This window comes from Pungitius pungitius, chromosome 1, assembly GCF_949316345.1.
Source record: "Pungitius pungitius chromosome 1, fPunPun2.1, whole genome shotgun sequence".
NCBI lineage: Eukaryota > Metazoa > Chordata > Actinopteri > Perciformes > Gasterosteidae > Pungitius > Pungitius pungitius.
Genome location: NC_084900.1, coordinates 8,844,700 through 8,864,034, shown reverse-complemented (window position 1 = coordinate 8,864,034; position 19,335 = coordinate 8,844,700). Strand labels below are relative to the sequence as shown.

The 19,335-nt window shown below is 42.5% G+C and overlaps 1 protein-coding gene across 2 annotated transcripts; it reads right to left on the bottom strand.

Moving 5' to 3' along the window:
* Positions 1 to 5,284: 5,284 nt before the first annotated feature.
* Positions 5,285 to 14,035, bottom strand: paip2b (poly(A) binding protein interacting protein 2B). 2 transcript variants are annotated; one of them, XM_037478925.2, is made up of 4 exons: positions 13,761 to 14,035; positions 8,167 to 8,333; positions 7,307 to 7,489; positions 5,285 to 7,215 (listed from the first exon to the last, which is right to left on the bottom strand). In XM_037478925.2, exons 2-4 carry the CDS (start codon positions 8,320 to 8,322, stop codon positions 7,159 to 7,161), a joined length of 396 nt encoding a protein of 131 aa, XP_037334822.1. In that variant the 5' UTR covers positions 8,323 to 8,333; positions 13,761 to 14,035; the 3' UTR covers positions 5,285 to 7,158. The 2 variants fall into 2 exon arrangements, with proteins under 2 accessions (XP_037334822.1, XP_037334821.1); XM_037478924.2 differs by lacking the exon at positions 13,761 to 14,035 and adding an exon at positions 11,375 to 11,536.
* Between the last annotated feature and the right edge of the window lie 5,300 nt (positions 14,036 to 19,335).

Sequence of the window (19,335 nt, the reverse complement as noted above, 5' to 3'; positions counted from 1 at the left end):
AACGTGGTTCGACGGTATGCAACATCGCCGACGTGGGGGGCTTTCAAATAACTGTTTGACTCAGTCGTGCTCTGGTTCTTTGAGCCCTTCTCTTTACCATTGCCCTTTAGACTGTTCATTGAACAGCACCATTGTATTATTGTGCAGTACCTGGCCTGTATGTGAACTACAGCAGAAGTAAAGGATCAGTTATCGTGTGTGCTGCCAATGTAACCAAGATCGGCATAATGAATCAAATTCAATTAATAACAGCAGCAGCAGCAACATTCCACTGATGTCTTTCAGTTTAGCTCAGTTTCAGTGCTGGGATTATTCTACTGGAGAGGGATCCAAAAAAACATCTGATGATTCCTGCCACTCACCTGAAGGTAAACACTGTGGGATTTGAAGTTGATTTGTGTCAGTCATCACTAATTGTCTCGCCTGGGATTGAATTGTGAAACTGCGTGCGTTGTCTTTAATGTTTCTCCAGGTATGTTTTGTACTGAAATGAGAAGGCAACTAAAAATGTTTAAAAATAAACATGCTGCTACAGCTATGGCCTTCCACAGCATGACACTATGTCAGTCAACTTTACTGTTACTTACTCCTAATACATCTAGTGTATGTTCTGAAATTCATCTAAATTCTTACCTCGTCATTAGGTAAGTAATCTATATATACTAGAATACAGTGATTATAATGCAGTGTCTTAGAGGGGTTTAACACAGCATCACCTTAATGTTGACTGATGTTTGGCCACTAGAGGGCAGCACGAACAAGCTGCGAAGTGGACACACAAAAGATTTAAAACTCTTGAGTTTAACCTTATTAACCATAATACGCAACGTTGGGATATAATTTAACCTTGAGAATATAAAATAAATATTCGATTTTCTTTCAGATCTGTTGAGTCCAGTAACACCTGAAGCCAAGAGCCAACAGGTGGCCTTGAAGCCGCTTAATTCTCCACTAAATTCGCCACTGATTATTCCGTTTTAGCTTTTTCGCCCAAATGTCCCCGGTGTGGCTGAATTGCTACGAAAGCAGTGAAAGTGAGGCGAAATAAACACCTGCCTATCAGCTAAAGCAACTTAACTTAATGCATCGGGAGACACTCCGACTTTGTGCAGCCATGAGAGCTGCAGATGAGCTAATTGGCTAATGCTACTCGGTGAACTGATAAGCTGCACATAAAGGCATTTCGCCGACAAACGTCTATTAACAAGCACTTTAAACACAGTTATTAATAAGCGATTCAATAATTTAATAGCGGTCATTATAAGACACATTAAAAACCGTTGAAATACCAAACTACTAATCACCTGCATACAGAAGGAGGCATGAAAACACCTGTTACCAATTTAACTAGTAATCAGAGCTTGAGCAAATAAACACAACTCAGGTTTGCTTTTTTTGTGTGGAGGCCAAAAAGAAATGCATTATAGAATGGATGACTCATTGTATCAATGCATGTTTCTCTCATCCAGTTTGTGGGGCTGATGCCTTTGGAGAGATTTATCACCTCTTATAGCCGCGACTACAAACCCTTCAGTGAGTGCCACCTGCAGGTCAACCAGCCGAGGCCCAGATGTGAAGCTGCAGCTGCCCCTGCATGCATCAACACTACCCAGGTTGGATGGATGGATGGATGAATAGGCACACTGAGAGATCTTCATTGATGGACATGCTGACTCACCGACCAGTTGATTTCGGTCTTTTCATAGAGTCGTTGTGAAACCTGGCCTGCATTTCATCAATACTTCTACAAGACGTCAAACAGCATCTACGGCTCTACTAGCTGTCCACAGGTGAACGACACACGCATGTACCATGTTTTTTTTTTTCTTCTTTTCTAACACGCTCTCTGTTACCATAAACATCACCATCCTCAGTCACGGGCCTCTATGTTTCAGCCTCCCACAAGTTCCCGCTTCTTCCCTGGCCCCTTGCGTCCTTTGGGAGTCTATCCTTCCGTGTCCGAGGCGTCTGCGTTTGTTGGCTCCCCCCCGACGGGGGCAGGTGCACGGGAAATAGGAGTTGAAAGGGAGGTTAGGCCTTTACCTGGTGAGGAGAAGAAAGGTCAGCTGCACTACGTCTGTGGTGGAGACGGTAAGAAGGGTCTCGGGGTCAAACACACACACACAGTGAAGCTAGCAGCTGGATTGAGGGTATTTTCTTTTAACAGCAAATGTGTCGGAGCAGCAGGAGGCGCAATATGTGCTTTGGAGGAAGAGTAATGTTCTCTACGAGGAGGGTAAGATCACATTCGGTTCTTTGGCAATTTTTATTTAATTCATCTTGTTATTTTTGGCTTGTACTTTTTGAAAACCAGTTTTAAAGTGCAGAACCACACTTAGTTCTCATAAATTGTGCACTTTTAGGTGTAATGTTGTTGTCATCCCACATCGGTCCGGCCTACTGCAAAGATTTCCTCAGATCTGTCTGCAGAGAAGCCGGGTTGCAGCGCCTGCTCGACCTTCCTGTGGCCTCCATCACAACCAAGAGTAGAACAGCCCTCTGTCACACGCACACAGAAACACACGGTACGGCAATTTCGCACGAATGAACGTCTTGAGTAAATGGCCGTTTATCCCCTCCATTGATTAGATGCTGGAAATTGGGTTACCGGGGCCTACCTGAGGGGCATGCAGAGCGCTATTGGATTGAGAGATAGGACCTTCTTACAGCAAACTTCTAGGCAGCGTAGTTGGTAAAAAACAGGCCCAATGCTCACTTTATACAATACACCTCTTAACACGTTCAATTTTGTTTCTTCTCACACATGTTGCCTTTTGACCTTTTCCGTCCGTCCCAGCTGTGCATGCGAAACTGAGAACCCCCGTTGTTGTTGCTTCGAGGTGAATACCTCCCCTCCCTGCATCTGCCGTAGCAGCATACCTCCTCTGGGCCACGCTCAGCCCACGTTCCGCAGCACAGAGCCCAGCGGGATGCTCCCGCTCACAGAGTACCAAGCCAGGTACTTTGCTGGGGTAAGCGTGCGTGTGTGTGTGTGTGCGGGTATTACCAACCACTAGCCCATTCTCCTCTATGTTTCTCCTTTACTCCCTTGCGTGCGTTGTGTCTCTAGTGGGCCCAGCTTCAGATGCAGCGGAGGGACATTCACCATCATCAAGTTCCTCGCCACCAGATACGTTATCCTCATCTCTGAATCTCAACTATTGTCTCAATACACAGCAGAAGAAAAAAAAAAAAACAACATTGTGCGTGTGTATTGTCAAACCCGTCCAAATTCTGCTCCTTCGTCTGATCACCCGTACTTGAACGGGTTTCCGCGTAATTAAAAAGCCATTCAACCGGAGGCGGCGTTCAAGGCATCTCGCCTCAGGATACTCGGGCTGAAGATGAGTCACGGCACAACAGTAAACCATGTGGTGGCGGCACTTAAAGAGGCACTCAAATGGGCTCGTTGTCACCGTGTCGGGATGAGGCAAGTATTCAGATTCTTTGCTTGATTAAATTTAAACTTACAAGTTCAGTATTCTGAAATGCAATAAGTGCAAGTACAGCAGTTTCATCTCCAAACGTTACTTTAAAAGTAAAAGTACATGCAGTTGTCCCTATTCTAAATGTTCCCGTGGATACAGTTGGAGCTCAGCTTCCGACCGTAACCATATTTTTATATTCGTTTATTTCTTTTAATGACATGACTGTTGCCAGGGTTTTAATTGAAATGTACATGTGAACACACCAAACAGGGGGTTTCCATTGTGAAAATATAAAGAAAATGGGCATTTCTCCAGTTGCAATTTCATTTATTTTTAACAGAATAAAAATGTGTCTTCTGGTACAATGTCAAACACATTTTTAGCAGAAGAGCAGAGATGATTTAATACAATGACCTCAGGGACCCCCAAGGTCATCATACAAGCGTGATGACGTGCTTTTTCTATCGGATGGAGACCTTTGGTGTGAGGCCCGCAGAATGAGACTAAATAGACCAGGTCTTGATGCTCGTTTGCTCTCGAGGTCGTCTTAGAATCAGTCAGATAGTCTTAACAATCTTCATTTTGAGAGATCGGTGCGGGTTTTCCAGGCTCCTACAGCTCCACAATGAGGAAGTAGCCCAACACCGACACAGCACCACATCTCCTGCTCAACAGCAGTGGACGAGGTGGACACCACCCTGTTGTATGGCGGACCCTGCCTCTCCGAAAGGCAAGATGTCTTTTCTCCCGTCTGCATCGAGGGCCGCTTCGTTTGGGCGACCTGCAGGCAGGAGGCCTAGAAGGGAAGGAGCGAGCAATGGGGAGAAATGCACATTACGAAATTAGCATTAAACAAGAAAAAAAATGTGTTTGGTTTTGTTTTTTGCACTAAACAGGATGCTTGTTTTAATTAGTTTAAACATTAAAAACTGGGCCACACTATCTCAATGTGACTAGATGGTCAAATAAATACCTACATCATCAGGAACTGGGCTTGTTTAGCTGCCAAAGCAACACGTGTAGCAATCTCCACGTCCTTCGTGTAATCGAAGGCTGATGGCGGTGTTCTGACCTTCGCCATGGACACGAGTCCCATTCGTTGGTAGAGGGAAGATGATTATGTTTAGTCTGATGTTTTGTCGTCTTCCTAAATGCAAAGCAAGAGTCGTTACTTTAGTCATGACTTTTAGGGGTAAAAACCTTTTTTTAATGAAACGTGCAACAGAATCGGCCAAAACCTGATTAAACTTTGATATCTGCTGAGAATTCAAATTGTCTAAACACATCGGCATCTTTAATCAGCTTGAAACTGCTCCACATTGTTCATAACTGATGCAATCGGCTCAGGGCCAGGCTCCATATTAACAAAATACTCTTAAAGAGGATGCATTTCTTCTTGGAGGTGATTTAGGCGCAGTTCCCTTTAAATCATATCACAGTCTTTCTTGGCAGACAGATTTTACAAGGTGCCAGATTACCAAATTTGTAGCTGTGCAGAAAATTTGAACATCAGAAGGATTGGGGTACAATAGAAAGCTCAGGGACAGCTTCTAAAAAGTACGTATTTGTGCTTCTCAGGTCAAGAGCAAACGCTTAATCTGGACAAAAGGCTATGAAGAGTTCCAAAAAATGCATCTTAATCACCAACCGTCCAAGAAAAATAAAAGGTTTTGTTTCCCCGCACCCCCCCCCCCTATCCAGGTAGACTTTTTTTTAAACGAATCTTTAAAAAGAATAGAAGTGTGCATCAAAAAGTGACAAAAGACCAACACAGAGCATTTGTCTTTCACATCTTTATTCTTCTTTTTTCATTATTTTTATTTGTATTGAAATTCATACTCTGTGTCTTCTGGACCTTTTTACTTTTTTTTTTTTTTAAACGGCTTCTGTCATCTAACGCATCTAAACAAAATCACCAAAAATGATTTCATGTTGTACAATCCACCTGGCGGACATTCCTATTGGCTTCACCAGGGCGCCATTGTGCGGTCCAACACTGTGTGAGGAAGTTCCATTTAACCAAGATTACACCTTCTCTACTGCCCATTTAAGAACACACTTGTGTACTTGTTACTCAAATCAAATCGAGTGCACAAGTGTCTGCTATTACAGTAAAAACACAGAAAGACATCGTCACTAATGCCACAAATAAACAGTGGCATCGAGAACACACAGCGACAATATCGTCTCTGCATTTTCAACCCAAGACGGCCGAGAACTAGAACGTACTAAATAATTCATGTTTACTGTTGATGGGAATCTGGGTTTCCTAGAAAGCACCTTCACATATACAACCTTTTCCTGAATGTTTTACAACTTAAACGGAGATCATACTGAGGGCCGATGCTCCAGGGAAAGCCAGACAACAACAAAGAGTTATGGTTAAGAAGAACTTCCTCAAAAAAAGTCAATGTACAAAGAGAAGAACAGCAAGGAAGCCATACTGTCTGCCATGTGTTCCATACTGCTTTATTCTGATTGGCCATGACAATATTGTCTCCTTAAGTTTCCTCCTGCAAACAGGCCTGAATGGACACCACAGGTTACTGTACCCAGTAGAGACACAAAATTCCTCATCCTCAAAAAAATGAAGAAAAAAGAAGAAGAAAAAAGAGATGAGGAGAGGTTTTAAAACCTGATTTGGAAATGGACACTGATGACACTGATGCCGGTCAAACCAAGTTGTTGACTTTGTTCCAGACCAAATACTCCCCCTGTAACAAGGTTGCTCATTCATAAATCCAAATAGAACTGAAGGATGAAGCCATGAACAAAACAAAAACTGAACATAATGAGAACTGAAGTCATTTTTTTTCCTTTTCTTTTTTTTATGGTTCACAAATCTTTGAGCTTCCCTCTACTATGTCTTGCTTAACTCAACTTGATGCATGATGGAGAAACTCACTGCGTTCTAATAAGCTGGACAAAAGATAAACATGGACTTCCACATAAATTGGGAAAATAACTTCTAATCCATGATTACACTTGTCCGTGTCTGTTAAGATCACTTCAAAACAAGCGTGCTGGGCGGGATGGGGTCTGTAATTTGGTTTGGAACGGAGCCGCCGCAAATACAAATAAAGAACGCGCATTTCTAAAAAGCGCACAAGAGCTGTGATGTCACATGAACATATGACAAAATAGGCGCAAACGTTAACCAGCTTGACCGACCGTGATGACGCAACAGAGCAGCTGCAGGAACCCATCAAGACACCGGAAATCGTTCTCTATCCTCACTGTCATGGAGACCCTTAACCTTCGGACCATGTTTTTTTCCGACAGTACACAAATGAACACGTACGTGCAGTAATTTCTCATGTTTATTAGATGTTTTGTCCTGTATCACTGCTTGGTAGCTGCCTCGGTTGCACGGTGAAATCAATGAGATCTGCATGCTCTGTAAGCCTCAACGACGTCATCTGAAATGCAATGATGAGCGCCCGCTGCAAGGCGGTGCTGGTATTACACCCCTCCCCCACCCGTTCCCAATGTCCCTCAGTATACAAGAAACAAAAAGGAAATAAAAGATTAAAGAAACAAAAAGAAAGAAAGAAAAAAGAAATCCCCCCACCCCCCAACTGGGCCCGCCAGCACGCCTTTGACTTCAAGTGTGTGTGAGTGTGTGTATCAGTGTGTGTGTGCGGGCGTGGCCGCCAGAGTCTCTGAGGGTATGTGAGGACTGGTGTGTGTGTGCGCGCGCATGGAGGCTCCATGGGGGTGAGGGGGACTCCTAGTATTTCTTCCCCGGGACAAACTCCTTTGCTTCGGGATTCAAGATGCTCTTCCTCTGCAGGAAAAGAGCAAAAACATTCAGTTTAACCTCATCGCTCGTTCATCAAAATTCTGTGTTGTGAAATGAGATGCAATCGCTGACTCACCGCCACTTCCTCCAGGTTGTTATGGTGATCGCTGACGGACAGGCCGTTGAGCTGCTGCTGCAGCTGCCCCACCCCCTGGTTATTGAGGTCACGTGAAGGGATGAACCAATCCTGGTCCTCCTCCTCCAACATTTCCTGGAAGCAGCGCTCCAAGAATTCCTGCTCCAGCAGTTCTTCTTCCACCTGGGAGACAACACGTGTGAGTAGTGGGGGGAGGGCGGGATAAAGAGAGCGGGATGAGTGACAGTTAGAATAACGGCATTGGCGGACAGAGGAGGAATATACAAGGGATCATTTGCATGACAAGTAGAATCTGTCTCTCGCCCCCCCCCCCCCCCAAATAGAAGCCTCGTCGGTAATGAGGTGGCATTGAAGTGCATGACTCAACCAAGAAATCGAGATCAGAAAAAACACACAGAATGATGAAAAAGGGCACTGAATATGAGAAGTGTTTTTTCTTTAGTAACGGACACATTTATACCCAACCATGCAACTCAAATAGTAATAAAAGTAGAACTAGGAGTGGGTGTCAGTCATCAGCTGACCTGGGAACTTCCACCAAGATGGCAGGAGAAGAAAAGTTGGGCTGCTTTGAAAACCAAAATAAAAACAGCCAAACTGCACGATGGGAGCATCCCTCATTGTAGAAGGAGAGGAGAGTGGGGCAGTGTGAAAGTGTGTGTGTGTGTATTTGTGAAAATACCAGAACTTTGACTTTGTTTAAACTTATTCCCACCAGCTGAATGTTCAAGGATGACCCTTTGTTTGACATGTGCGCATGGGGTGTAGCAAAAGAACACAAAGGACCTTATGCGACGTCCCTTATGTCGATCAAAGCATAGTGCAGGACCCACACACACCTGTCTGTTATACTCTTCTTCATTCTCCATCCACATGTACTCAGCAAACGGGTTGGCGTCGCTGCCCTCTCCTGCATGCCCATTGGCCACTGGCTCCTTTCCCTCCTTGCCTGGAGCACCACCTCCCGGTGTCTTGGCCACCTCTGGACCGCTCATCTCAGCCGGCTCTGCACGGGAAGCAGTTACATCAGAGCAATAATTAGAAAATCAGGTAAAAAAGTGGACTACAACAAATCAATAAAAACTGGAATTTCCGTCACCTTTTAAGGATGGATTGAAAATACATGCTGAATTTAGGCACGCACCGCTAATTCATTTTAGAAGCCAGATAATTCTGACTTATCTTCTATTCATTAGCATTATCTAATAAACAGGGCTGCGATGTATCAGATCCAAACCGATACGGCAAACACTGCACCGAAGAGCAGAATAGTCTTCATCAGGTCATCAAGAAACCAGCATCAACACCTGTCTGACATCTCAAACTTACCACAAACATAACGGAGGAGTTGTCGGCATCTCACGAATCAATTGTTTGGGGGTTAGTGAATTTAATGCTGTGGTGAAACGCCTCATTGCATCATCATCAAGGAAAATACACACACGCGACATCGGACGTCTGCGATCTAAACAGCCCTCTATATAAAGAACTTCTATTCTTTCCTACTTTTAGTGTTTAAATGGCCTTTGCGTTTGATCAGCCTATCAGAATTGTGAATTCATTAAAACAAATTGTGATTAGCCATCATTTTTTGTGCAAGTCTACCCCTGTAACAAAGAGCTCCTGCTCAGATGAGAGGCCCACTCAAATGACAGTCGTCATACGGCCAGCCGGCTGAAACAGACTTGTCATGACTCAACCAGGGCCTCGCAGCAAGGAGAGAAGAAGGAGAAAAAAAAGGATGATCTCAACTGAGCAGCGCACACAGCCCTGGGGTCAGCCTGATGCAGGCACACTGTCTTGTTCTTGTGAGGACAAACTCCCAGTAGCTTCACAGCAAGCGCCTGATATCCCCAAAAAACAAACAGGAAATACCGTGACGCAGACACGGATTCCTGCCGTTTGTGCCTCGGTCAATGTGACACAGTCAACCCGCGAGAGCGGAGTTTGACCCGCGGTGAAGTGCTGCCAACTGTACACGGTAACGGTTCGGACGCGCTGTCCTTCTGAGGAGCCCAAGGGAACATTTAAGTAGGTTACTAGACTACAAGGAGGGTGTGTCTGCCTCGCTCGACGCTGTCAAGTGTTTCTGTCCATTTGAGGACAATGATAAAGCCGTCTAATTACACAGAGCAGAGATCAAAACAAAATGTTCCCTACGTTAGCGTAGCCATGAGTCAGTTAGGATAGAGTCAGAGGGTGGCAAACAAAATCTGGTAAAAGAAATGTTAATTCATCAACAAAGACCATCAACTCATTAAGTTTACCAAACAGTTTAAACAAATCCACAATTCTTTAATATAACCAGGAATTGCAGTGAGAGAATAAAGACACCTCCTAAAAAGTAGTGTTAAATTGATGAAGCTAACAAGTATGTGTCCCAATCCTTTAAACAAATTATGGGTCACTGTAAACACGCCTCTCATTGGGCAACACATGAGTGCATGGCAGGTGAATACTCAGGAACTCGTAGAAGTGGCGACAGGGAGGACTGTGCCATTATGTAGCACATGTACCACTTCACATGTTCACAGTGCATAACGAGGCGTTGGTCACCATGTAATAATTAGTTGCTGTTAGAGGAGCATAGAATCCACTATGACTGTGGAGAAGTAAAAACCTGTTCTGCAGAAGGCACACACAGAAAGGTCATGTGAGCAATTAAGAGTTCCCGGTCATTGCAAATTATCTGTTGATTGTTCAACATCCCCTGAAGTTTTTCAGCCCCCAACTTGAAATATTTACTTTTTAATGAGTAGTTGATAAACCAGGATGACAGAAGACCTTTTGGGAATTGAAAATTATTATTATTATTATTATTATTGGTAGAAAAGACTGGGGGAAAAGCCCCAAATGTAGCTATCAAAACATGTAATGCTGATTAATTTATCAAGCAGCAACTTAAGAATAAATTGAACCGAGAACGTTTTGGATATCAAAATGTTGGTTTAGGGCGCGTGAGGCGAAGAATTAAGACATTTTACCATATAACTGTGGGCTCTGGGCAACTGAAGGACACTTCTACCAAAGATTGACGTTTTGAGGAAGAAACAATTACACAAAAAACAACCCATTATTCAACGTTGATCGTGGAAAATAATTTTGGACGCCAGTGAAAAAAATAAGTCCCCACGTCACCCATTTCATGCTCAATATTCATAACGTTCAACAGTTTAAGTGGGAAAACAATAAAATATGCTTAACGTTGGGTAACGTTACTCAAATATTAAACTACACACGTGAACATGTTTACTTAACAGCTTGTTTAAGTATTTTGTTAATTTTTTCGAAAAACAGCTAAACACCTTTGGTGGCTGCATCTTAAAAAAAAAAAAAACTTCACCGCTCAGAGATCCAATCTGCGGGACGACAAAAACTGGAAGACACGTTAAACCGAAGACATATTCATGCAACTCCACCAACTGTTGAAATTAGGAGAATAACCCGCTTAATGACAGATTATGTAATGTAACAGTTAACGGCTGTGTACTGTATGCAGCGGGAGCTGTGTCGTAGTGGCCTGTAGCATGCTAACGCCTGCTGCTAGCGGGCTACACCAGGTGCCTGGGCCTACCTGGAAAGTTGGTCAAAAGGATTGGGTGGTGTTGGCCGAGGTAACGTTATTGCTAAGCGGCTAGCTGGCCGTAGCTAAATACAAATAGGAACACCTAACTGTGCTGTCAATGCACGGGCCTAAGGTGAAAGCTATCCCAGTAACAACAAAGGGTACACGGCTAGGTTATTTCTTTCATATTCGGTGAGTGGGTTGGCGTGAAAAAGAAAGAACACGAAGGCATAGCAGCACGCTAAAAAAAAAGACGCGGTGAGACAATTTATCGTAGAAACCATACAGCGAGGTCAAACCCCGAATACAATCGCCGTTCGGATGCTTAAGGGCCAAACAAAGTCGGCTGCTCCGCTAGCACGCTGCTACAGCATGGCAGCATCCGTGAAGCAGGTCAACATAACAAGCCTCCGCTCCGGGGATTATAGCAGCTTTTCACACAGACAAGAAGAGTAGTTGCGCTTTTTACAAGTTAAAGTTACCTGGCATTGTGCTCTAGGTGCTCGTTTCGAGGTGTAACGTTACACGAAGTTCTAGCAAGTACACAGCGAACAGTGCGTGGTCGTCGTTTCTCCAGTGGGGATTACTCTGCGCTGCGATGCAACGTAGCTCAAGTTAGCTAAATCCTGTTAGCCACCTTGCTAACGTTAGAACGCTGGGTCGGTCACGTGGTGTGGAGCTGCATTCAAGTTTTTTCATGAATGTGGGAATTACAAACAAGCTAATATGACAGTTATTCTAAAATGTAAAATAAATAGCACAATTAAATGAAAGCGTCCCTCAACTTAAGTTAAGACCATCATATGCAGTAGTTCATCCAACCAAAACAAATGCTGTGTACAAAGAGTTAAAGATTTAAATTAGTTATTTTTTAACATAAATGACAAAACACGTATTCATCCATTCATCCAACAAATTTAAGTTGCAGGTCTAGATTTGGGAAAACTGTAAGCAAGAATTTACAAAATACGTTTAAGGATTGTTTTTGGATTAAAATTCGAATTCAGTCCATAACAACGTTGCAAACATGTCAGTTTTTATGTGAGATATTGGCATGTCTTAATCTATGTATAACATTGGAAAATACTGTGAATTCAACCATATGAATTTAGAATAACTGAATCCTTCTAAATAGTAGTAGTATTCAGAAAATGTTGGTTCTATTTGATGTTTTTTTACCGTACTAACACTGACAAATACTAGAATGCAGGTTGCAGCGAGGTAGCAGTAAGACACTGCATGTGGAGAACAAATTAAAAAGACTGAGCAAAATACCATTGGAACAAATAGATTTGTTAAGTGTGCAAATAAATATGTGCAGTGATGCACAGAAACGGATGTAGCCCGGTATGCAATCCGTTGCACCCCAACATCTAGTTGTATTGCACCTCAGTGTTTCCATCCCCCCAGAGGATAATAGTGCATGATGAATAAGGATTGAACAAGATCCCGCTGTGGTGAACTCTGAGCAGAAAAACACTGTAAATCACAGACACTATTTCCTCTGATGTCCATTCGGATGTGAGAAAGAACTAGGCTCTATTTTCTTTTGAGAAAAATGTACAGATACTGGTTTGATTTTTTTAACCCTTTCTTAATCAAACTGATAATATGAATCTTTCTTTTCTGATTAGGTGTTTTATTTGTTAATCTACAGTTGTGGTTCGGTGAATGAGCGGTTAGTTTGTCAATGTGTACATATATATATTGAATACGAAATGGTGCAACTACTCTTGTAAAAACAACATTCCCACAGCACCAAAATTACCATAAAGTTGAAACAAACACCTCACTTATTCATAAAAGAAAAAAATGTGGTGATGTTGTATTAGAGGATCTCAGTTTTTTGCAGATCGTGTAACTAGGGCTGCAACTGTTATTTCATAATCTGTTTGAACGTGTACATTGACAAATTCGGCATACATAAGCAGCAGCAACAAACTAATGTACATTTAAAAGGGGATAATGACGTCCAGTTTGAGGAACTAGAGACGCAGTCTCTCAGCGCATGTGGTCAGCTGAAGGTCTCTGCGCTTTGTTTACGTCGCTGGACCGGTACCGCGTGCACGTGAGTTGCCGTGCGTGTGCCTCACTGGTAGCTAATGGCCGCCGCACGGCTCTGACCTCACACAGCAGTTACTGCTGAAAACGCCATCCACACCAATGGCGTCTCTCTAAGGCCAATAGTTAAACTTGTATGCCCCCAATGGGTTACCAATAAACCAATTCATGTGCACACGTCACAATAACGTTGAGGGGCGAAAGTCGGGCTCACGATGTGTACGTGAATGCAACACGTTAACAAACATCCTTGAAGCTCCGCCACACAGCACCACGAGCTACACTTATTACTTCAAATGCCTGCGTGGCTTTGGAAATAAAATCATCTTTCTGGATAGATGACAAATTCTCAGTACTTTAGTTTACTTTAGTCTTATGGAGGACTAATTGACGAACAGTATTAACAACATACTATCAACCCACATAGTGCTCAAATCAGTGTACAATATAGTATAGTGTTACTGATCCAAGAAAAGGTATGAATCTAACATTTAACACTGCATAGGTTAATGAACCTGTGTTCCGGTATTGTAGTGTTCTACCACAATACAACTATTTCCAATGGAGGCAGTGACTCTTAAGTTCATTTGTCCCTATAATTTTTTTTTTAGCCTTTGTGATCTTAAGTGATGCAACACCATAAGTAACGTCATCCGCGACATGTCTGCAAGTTATTAAAACAAATTCTATCGTACCGGAGACACACATGTATTGTTTGCTTTTAAATGGACATTGTTAACCGGTCGGCGTTGTTCCTCCTTTTCTTTATGTAGCAAGCCGCTAGCTCCACTAATAACAACAACTCACCACGCAACTTCAAGCGCTTATAGAGGGAATCCGCAAACCAGCTGTCGGGTCGGGGGGGGGAGGAGACGGCTCTTCTCCGGTTCCGGACGTCACAGGAAAAACACACAGTGAAGAAAATAATCCAATAATCTCCAATACACCAAAACAATTCGTGTCTCCTTTGTCCGCTAGCTCGCGTAAGTGGCTAAAAACGGAATAAATCCCCTGTTTCTCTGTCGAAACGTCGAGGGGGAAAAACGTTGTGTCGTGGGACGCGTTTGTCCAGCTGTACACTTCAGTCATTGGTTGGGATCCACGTCAGTTAACATTTACGACCAATTCTATTGGTCGCAGTGATATCAAGACCCGCCCTACCCAAATTCATGTAAGTAAACACATTGTATCCCATTTTCCCCGCTGCCCCTATTTTTAATTCAATACTACGAGTCAATATTTGACAACGTGGTGGTTTCAACTAGGCCCGACCGTGCTTTAACAGATAAAGCTCTAGGTTTTTTTTTGTCAAAGTTTTAGGGCCGGGAAAGCAACAAGAGGGGAGTAAAAGTACTGCAGATTACAACATTTCATACGTGAGTGGGAGCAGTAACGTGCACATGTGTTTCATGGGCCAGAACTTTCCAAGTTTGTGCCTCATCGATTCTCTTACTTATACACATTTGTATACAGGAAATACAATATTTGATTTTCGATTTTGCTTTAGTCTTGAAGGATTGTTGAAATACTCTCACATTTTGTTATAATCTATTATTAAACTTTTACACAAAAACAATATGCCTATTGTGATTATTATTGATATTTGACTATCACAAGTCAAAATAAGCTTTGAAAGCACATGCTGGTTGTTAATCATGTTAAAAACCTGGAGTCACAATGCAAAAACAACACTATTTGCAAGTAAGTAATAAAGAGGAACTAAGACCCATGGACTTCCGCTATATGCTGGGATATACTTTATCATATTGGGACATTATTGTGTAGAAAATAATCAGTCACAAAAAGTATTTATAACTGACCGATAACACTTTAAAATAATTTATTTTTAGATGGCAAGAATCTTTGGCATCACTCTAAGAAATGCAGGTTAGGATTGTAAACAACCCTTTGCACACTGGGCATTTATATGGGGTTTCCAAAAAAACGTTCACAACAGCTCTGTGACACAAATAAATTTATAAAACAAGCACAAACTAAAATGCACTTAAAATATTAGGTTTGTACAGGGAACAGTCAAAATGTGTAAATCGCTTATGTCTACAATGGTACCCTTATGACCAATACAATTTATTTACAAAAATCCATGCATACACTAGTGCTTCAATCTAAACGCCTTGTAACCCGAGACGATTTAGTTGTAATGACTTCAAAACCTTAAAACAATTTGCCCAGCTCTGCTCCACCCGTTTCCACAATGCAGATTTAGAGGGCTGACAATGTTTTAGTAATGACATGTTGGATAAACTGTTTGACATAAATAACATGATGGCAGTAACATGTTTGTCGGTGTAAGCAGAGATTCTGTTGCAGACTTATTTAATCTTACCTAAACTTGTTGGAAGAGCAACATTTTACTACCCATTCTGAAAACTGTAGTTTATTGAAAACAGTAGTAAACTCTACATTTAGTTATTCTTCAGTTGTACTCTCACAATAGCCATTGACGTATTTGCAGCATCCAGGGATAATTGAGGTCATTTACTTCATTAGCCTTTTGGCACCTAAACACTAGTTCTCTAAGGCTTAACTACCTTAACTAAATCAAGAATCCATAGCTGATTGGTGCTACATTTCATTCAGCCTTTGTCCTAGCATTTCATAACAGCTGTGGATCAATCCATGTGCCCGTGTGAAAGCTAAACAAGGAGGGGGGGGAGGGGTTGTCCCAAGTCAGCAGCAAATAAAAGGGTGCATTACTCTAACAGCACAGTGGAGGGAGACTGCAACACACAGCAGGGTTTTATGGGCAGCATGGTTTGTCCTCTGGATGAAACCATAATATTATGTGGTCAATGTGGATCAAAGTTGTGTAGCTGTAAGCAAGGATGTACATTTTCCGTTCCCATAACCACAAATCGATGTTGGGGTGGAATGATAAATTAAGTACAATACTGGGTTCCAGACACCCACCAGTTTACAAAAATAACCAAATTAGGTTCTATGTCATGTACAGTTTTAATATTAATAACTGGACAGGTGAAAAAGAAACAAATAACTATTCTGTATAGTCTTCCTTGAATCTTGCACCACAGCACTGCTGTGTAGTTAACTGCTGCATTGTCAACGCTGGATGCGAGATGCATGCTTGTGCATATGCGTTGAGGAGGAGATGGGTACATTAAATCAGGAACACCAGATGTCCTTCAGAATGTCACCTCAAAATCTGTGTGTGTGTGTGTGTGCAGAGGATTTATCTACTCTAACCCGCAACATAATATTTTTCTTTGAGAAAGGAATGCAGGAATGTATAGTTTCCTTGCGATTGCACACGCACATACAGCACAACACACACATACGCGACCACAAAGCTGGACAACACTAGCAGAATATCTCTCTTCCAGCTCTGATCACACATAAAAATGGCGGTTGGAGTGAGAAATAGATTGATATGAGACGACTCATGTAGCAGATTTAATACACTGCACGCAGCCGCATGAATGTCAAGGGAGAACATTGCATTGTCACATTGTCATGAATACATACACACCAACTGTTCTCACATTAACAATTTAGTTACAGACATATTTCCTTACCCCCACCGCTCTTCTCTTGTTCTTGTCTGTTATACATTTCACCCTCAGTATATTCACAATTGAATAATAAATCATAAATTCCCTTCCTGTACCTCTCTCTCTGCCCCCTTGCTCCCTCTCTCTATTTTTCTCACACAATAGCTCACACTTGATGTCAGAGGGCACTCATGTTAAAAGTGTGTGTGAGTTTGTATCTTATACCCCAGCCTTTCCCGTGCCCCCACTCCAGGCTTCTCTGGTGAGTTTGTCCAATGCCACTTGCAAGGACACATACATGCACTGGAACATATGACACCCTTCCGTGCACTTGAGCTGCAAGTGTCCCGCACTCATTGGTGCAATATTAGCTTTTTTTATTTTCAGCAGAGCTCAGTGCAGGTACAAGTGCCTCCATCTCAGCAACAGGCCTTAGGATTTTAACAAGGACTTTGTTGAACATGGAATAATATTACTGCGATACATCTGTGAAAGAAAAAAATAAGTCACTAAAGTACATGCAAATATTTCTACCTCCACCACCCTCTCTTCCCTTCAGTGGGTGCCCTGTGTGTTTTACAACCAACATTCAGACACCAGGCCCCACTTGTGTTGTTATATGTTTCCCTGTGAAAAAAGTGCACGCAGGACTTTTGCAGAACGGTTTGTTTTGGTGGATAATTATTACGTTTTTTGACCCATGACGCGGGCGCAGGTTGAGTAATGCAGCATATTCATGCCATTATTCCCCTTCATGAAAGGAAGAACGATATTTTTCCAAATGGCCTGTCAATGTGCAGACCATCTGTCACTTGAGCTTAAACAGCCTAGTCTGATAAGAATACTAGTAGTACTCTAGTCTCCATATGATAAATATGTGGCTAGAGCTAGTTAGCTTAGCATAGGGTAAAGAAGAAATAGGGTGAAGCCGTTTGTCTCCAGCTGCTGGCTCAAGAAAAGATCTGTATCATGGACCCCTAAACTCTAATTGGAAAATAAAAACAACATTAGAATTTTACGTTGAAGGAATAGTTTTACATTTGACTATGAGTAAAGGCTTTCTTGCCGAGACTTACATCCGAGACTCGCATCTGAGATTGATTTCCCTCACATGTCGGCAGGTAAACATGAGGCTTCAACCAGCAGCTTATCACAAATGTTCAGTCTTGTTATTAGTGGCTTTAAGAGGTGCTGGCAGGTGGATTTTTATTCATCTTGTGAGCAAAGCCGAGCTAGTTCTTACAGTTCCAATAAGCTAAGTTAACTGTCTACAGCCTTGATATTGGTTGATATTGTGTAAAGCTATCAACAAGATCAGCTCGACTGCCATTACGAAGATAAAGTAATGTTATTTGAATGAATGCTATCGGGAGGGTAAGTAACAGGTTATCATTTGTATTGTAGATGACATTGGAGTCTATTTTGAGCACCAAGAGGAAGAACAATATTTCAGTGTGTGTGTGTGCGTGTATTTGCATGCATTCTTGCATGTGTATGTTGTAGGTGTATTCCCGTTGCTCGAGAACTTCCAGGGTCCCAGAGATAATGTGGGATTCATGAGAGGAATGCCGCACAGGGGTTTCTTCCTGTCACCTGACTCCATCACTTCCTGTGTTGGGCTTCCTGTGTCCGGACCTCCAAGGAGGGAAGGGTGAGGCTGCACCTAGACCTTGAGAGTCTCAGACGTGATGGAAGGGTTGACGGTCTAGGATTACAGTAGGTGTCAATTAAACTTAGCAAAAGTCCAGGTTTGAAAGTATAACTTGTTGCAATGCTGCCACCTGACTGCTAATTTTACTCATTGATAATTAACCATAAGGAAAGATAAAGAGTGAAGAATTGCCAATCAAACATGCACAGAACAAATGTAAAACAATACACGAGGCAATAAAGCAGTAGAGAAAGAGGGGTGATGGCAGGATCCATATGGGGCCTCTTAGTTTTTGGGAAGGTATGGGAGACATGCCAGGTAATGGCTTCCAGGCGCGCACACACACACACACACACACACACACACACTAATTTGATTTGGAAATCTGATGGGGTAAGAAGAATGAGTGGATGTGTGTGTGTGGGTGTGTGTGTATATATATATATATGTACCAGAGGCCTTTTTCAAATACTCAAGAGGTCTGACTTCCTCTGCCTACTGGGAGCGGGGCCAGCAAGTTTCAGTGTGTGTGTGTGTCTGTGTGTGTCTGGGGGGTTAATGTATGCTTTCAATCACAGCTCTAGTGTGGAGAAATCAGATCCCTGCAGGATCGATGTGGACCTCAAGGTCCACACATACACATCTGAAAACACACACACACACACAAAGCACAGGAAGATGCTTACATGTAATGGGTAAGACAGCAGCAAATGCATTACATAGTTTGAATATCAAACGATGATTGTCGTGGATAAAACTCAGGCATGAGGGTGGTACAGATCTTTGCAATGACAAAAAATCATAATTTGTTCAATGTTGACAAAACACACCTGTAAGCTTCCTGCTTTTGTCTGCAAAGTTAGAAAGTTGTATATAAAGGTTATGAAAAGGTTAACGGGGCAGCAACAGGGAAAGTAAAGGGGAAAAGACAAAGAATGTAAGGAGACAAAAAAATAATTAAAACAAAGCGACAGTATGTGAGGAGATGAAAAGATAAGCAAAGAGGAGGACAGGAAGAGATAATTAAACGAAGGAAGGCTAGATATGGAGGAGTGGGAGGAGACGCAGAGGGCAACATGACTTGATGCACCGCTTGCTGTGGAATACTCCCCCCTCACTCTCCAACACATACAGACACGCCACAATTTCCCAGTGAGGTAAATCCACCAGCATTCCACTTATATGCTCTGTCACAGCCCTC

Excerpts from the sequence above, each read along its gene's own strand:
- paip2b (XM_037478924.2), bottom strand. Across the intron at positions 7,490-8,166 it reads AAGAAGAGTATAACAGACAG|GTGGAAGAAGAACTGCTGGA; the intron begins GTGTGTGTGGGT and ends GTTGTCTCCCAG. Across the intron at positions 7,216-7,306 it reads ACAACCTGGAGGAAGTGGCG|AGGAAGAGCATCTTGAATCC; the intron begins GTGAGTCAGCGA and ends CTTTTCCTGCAG.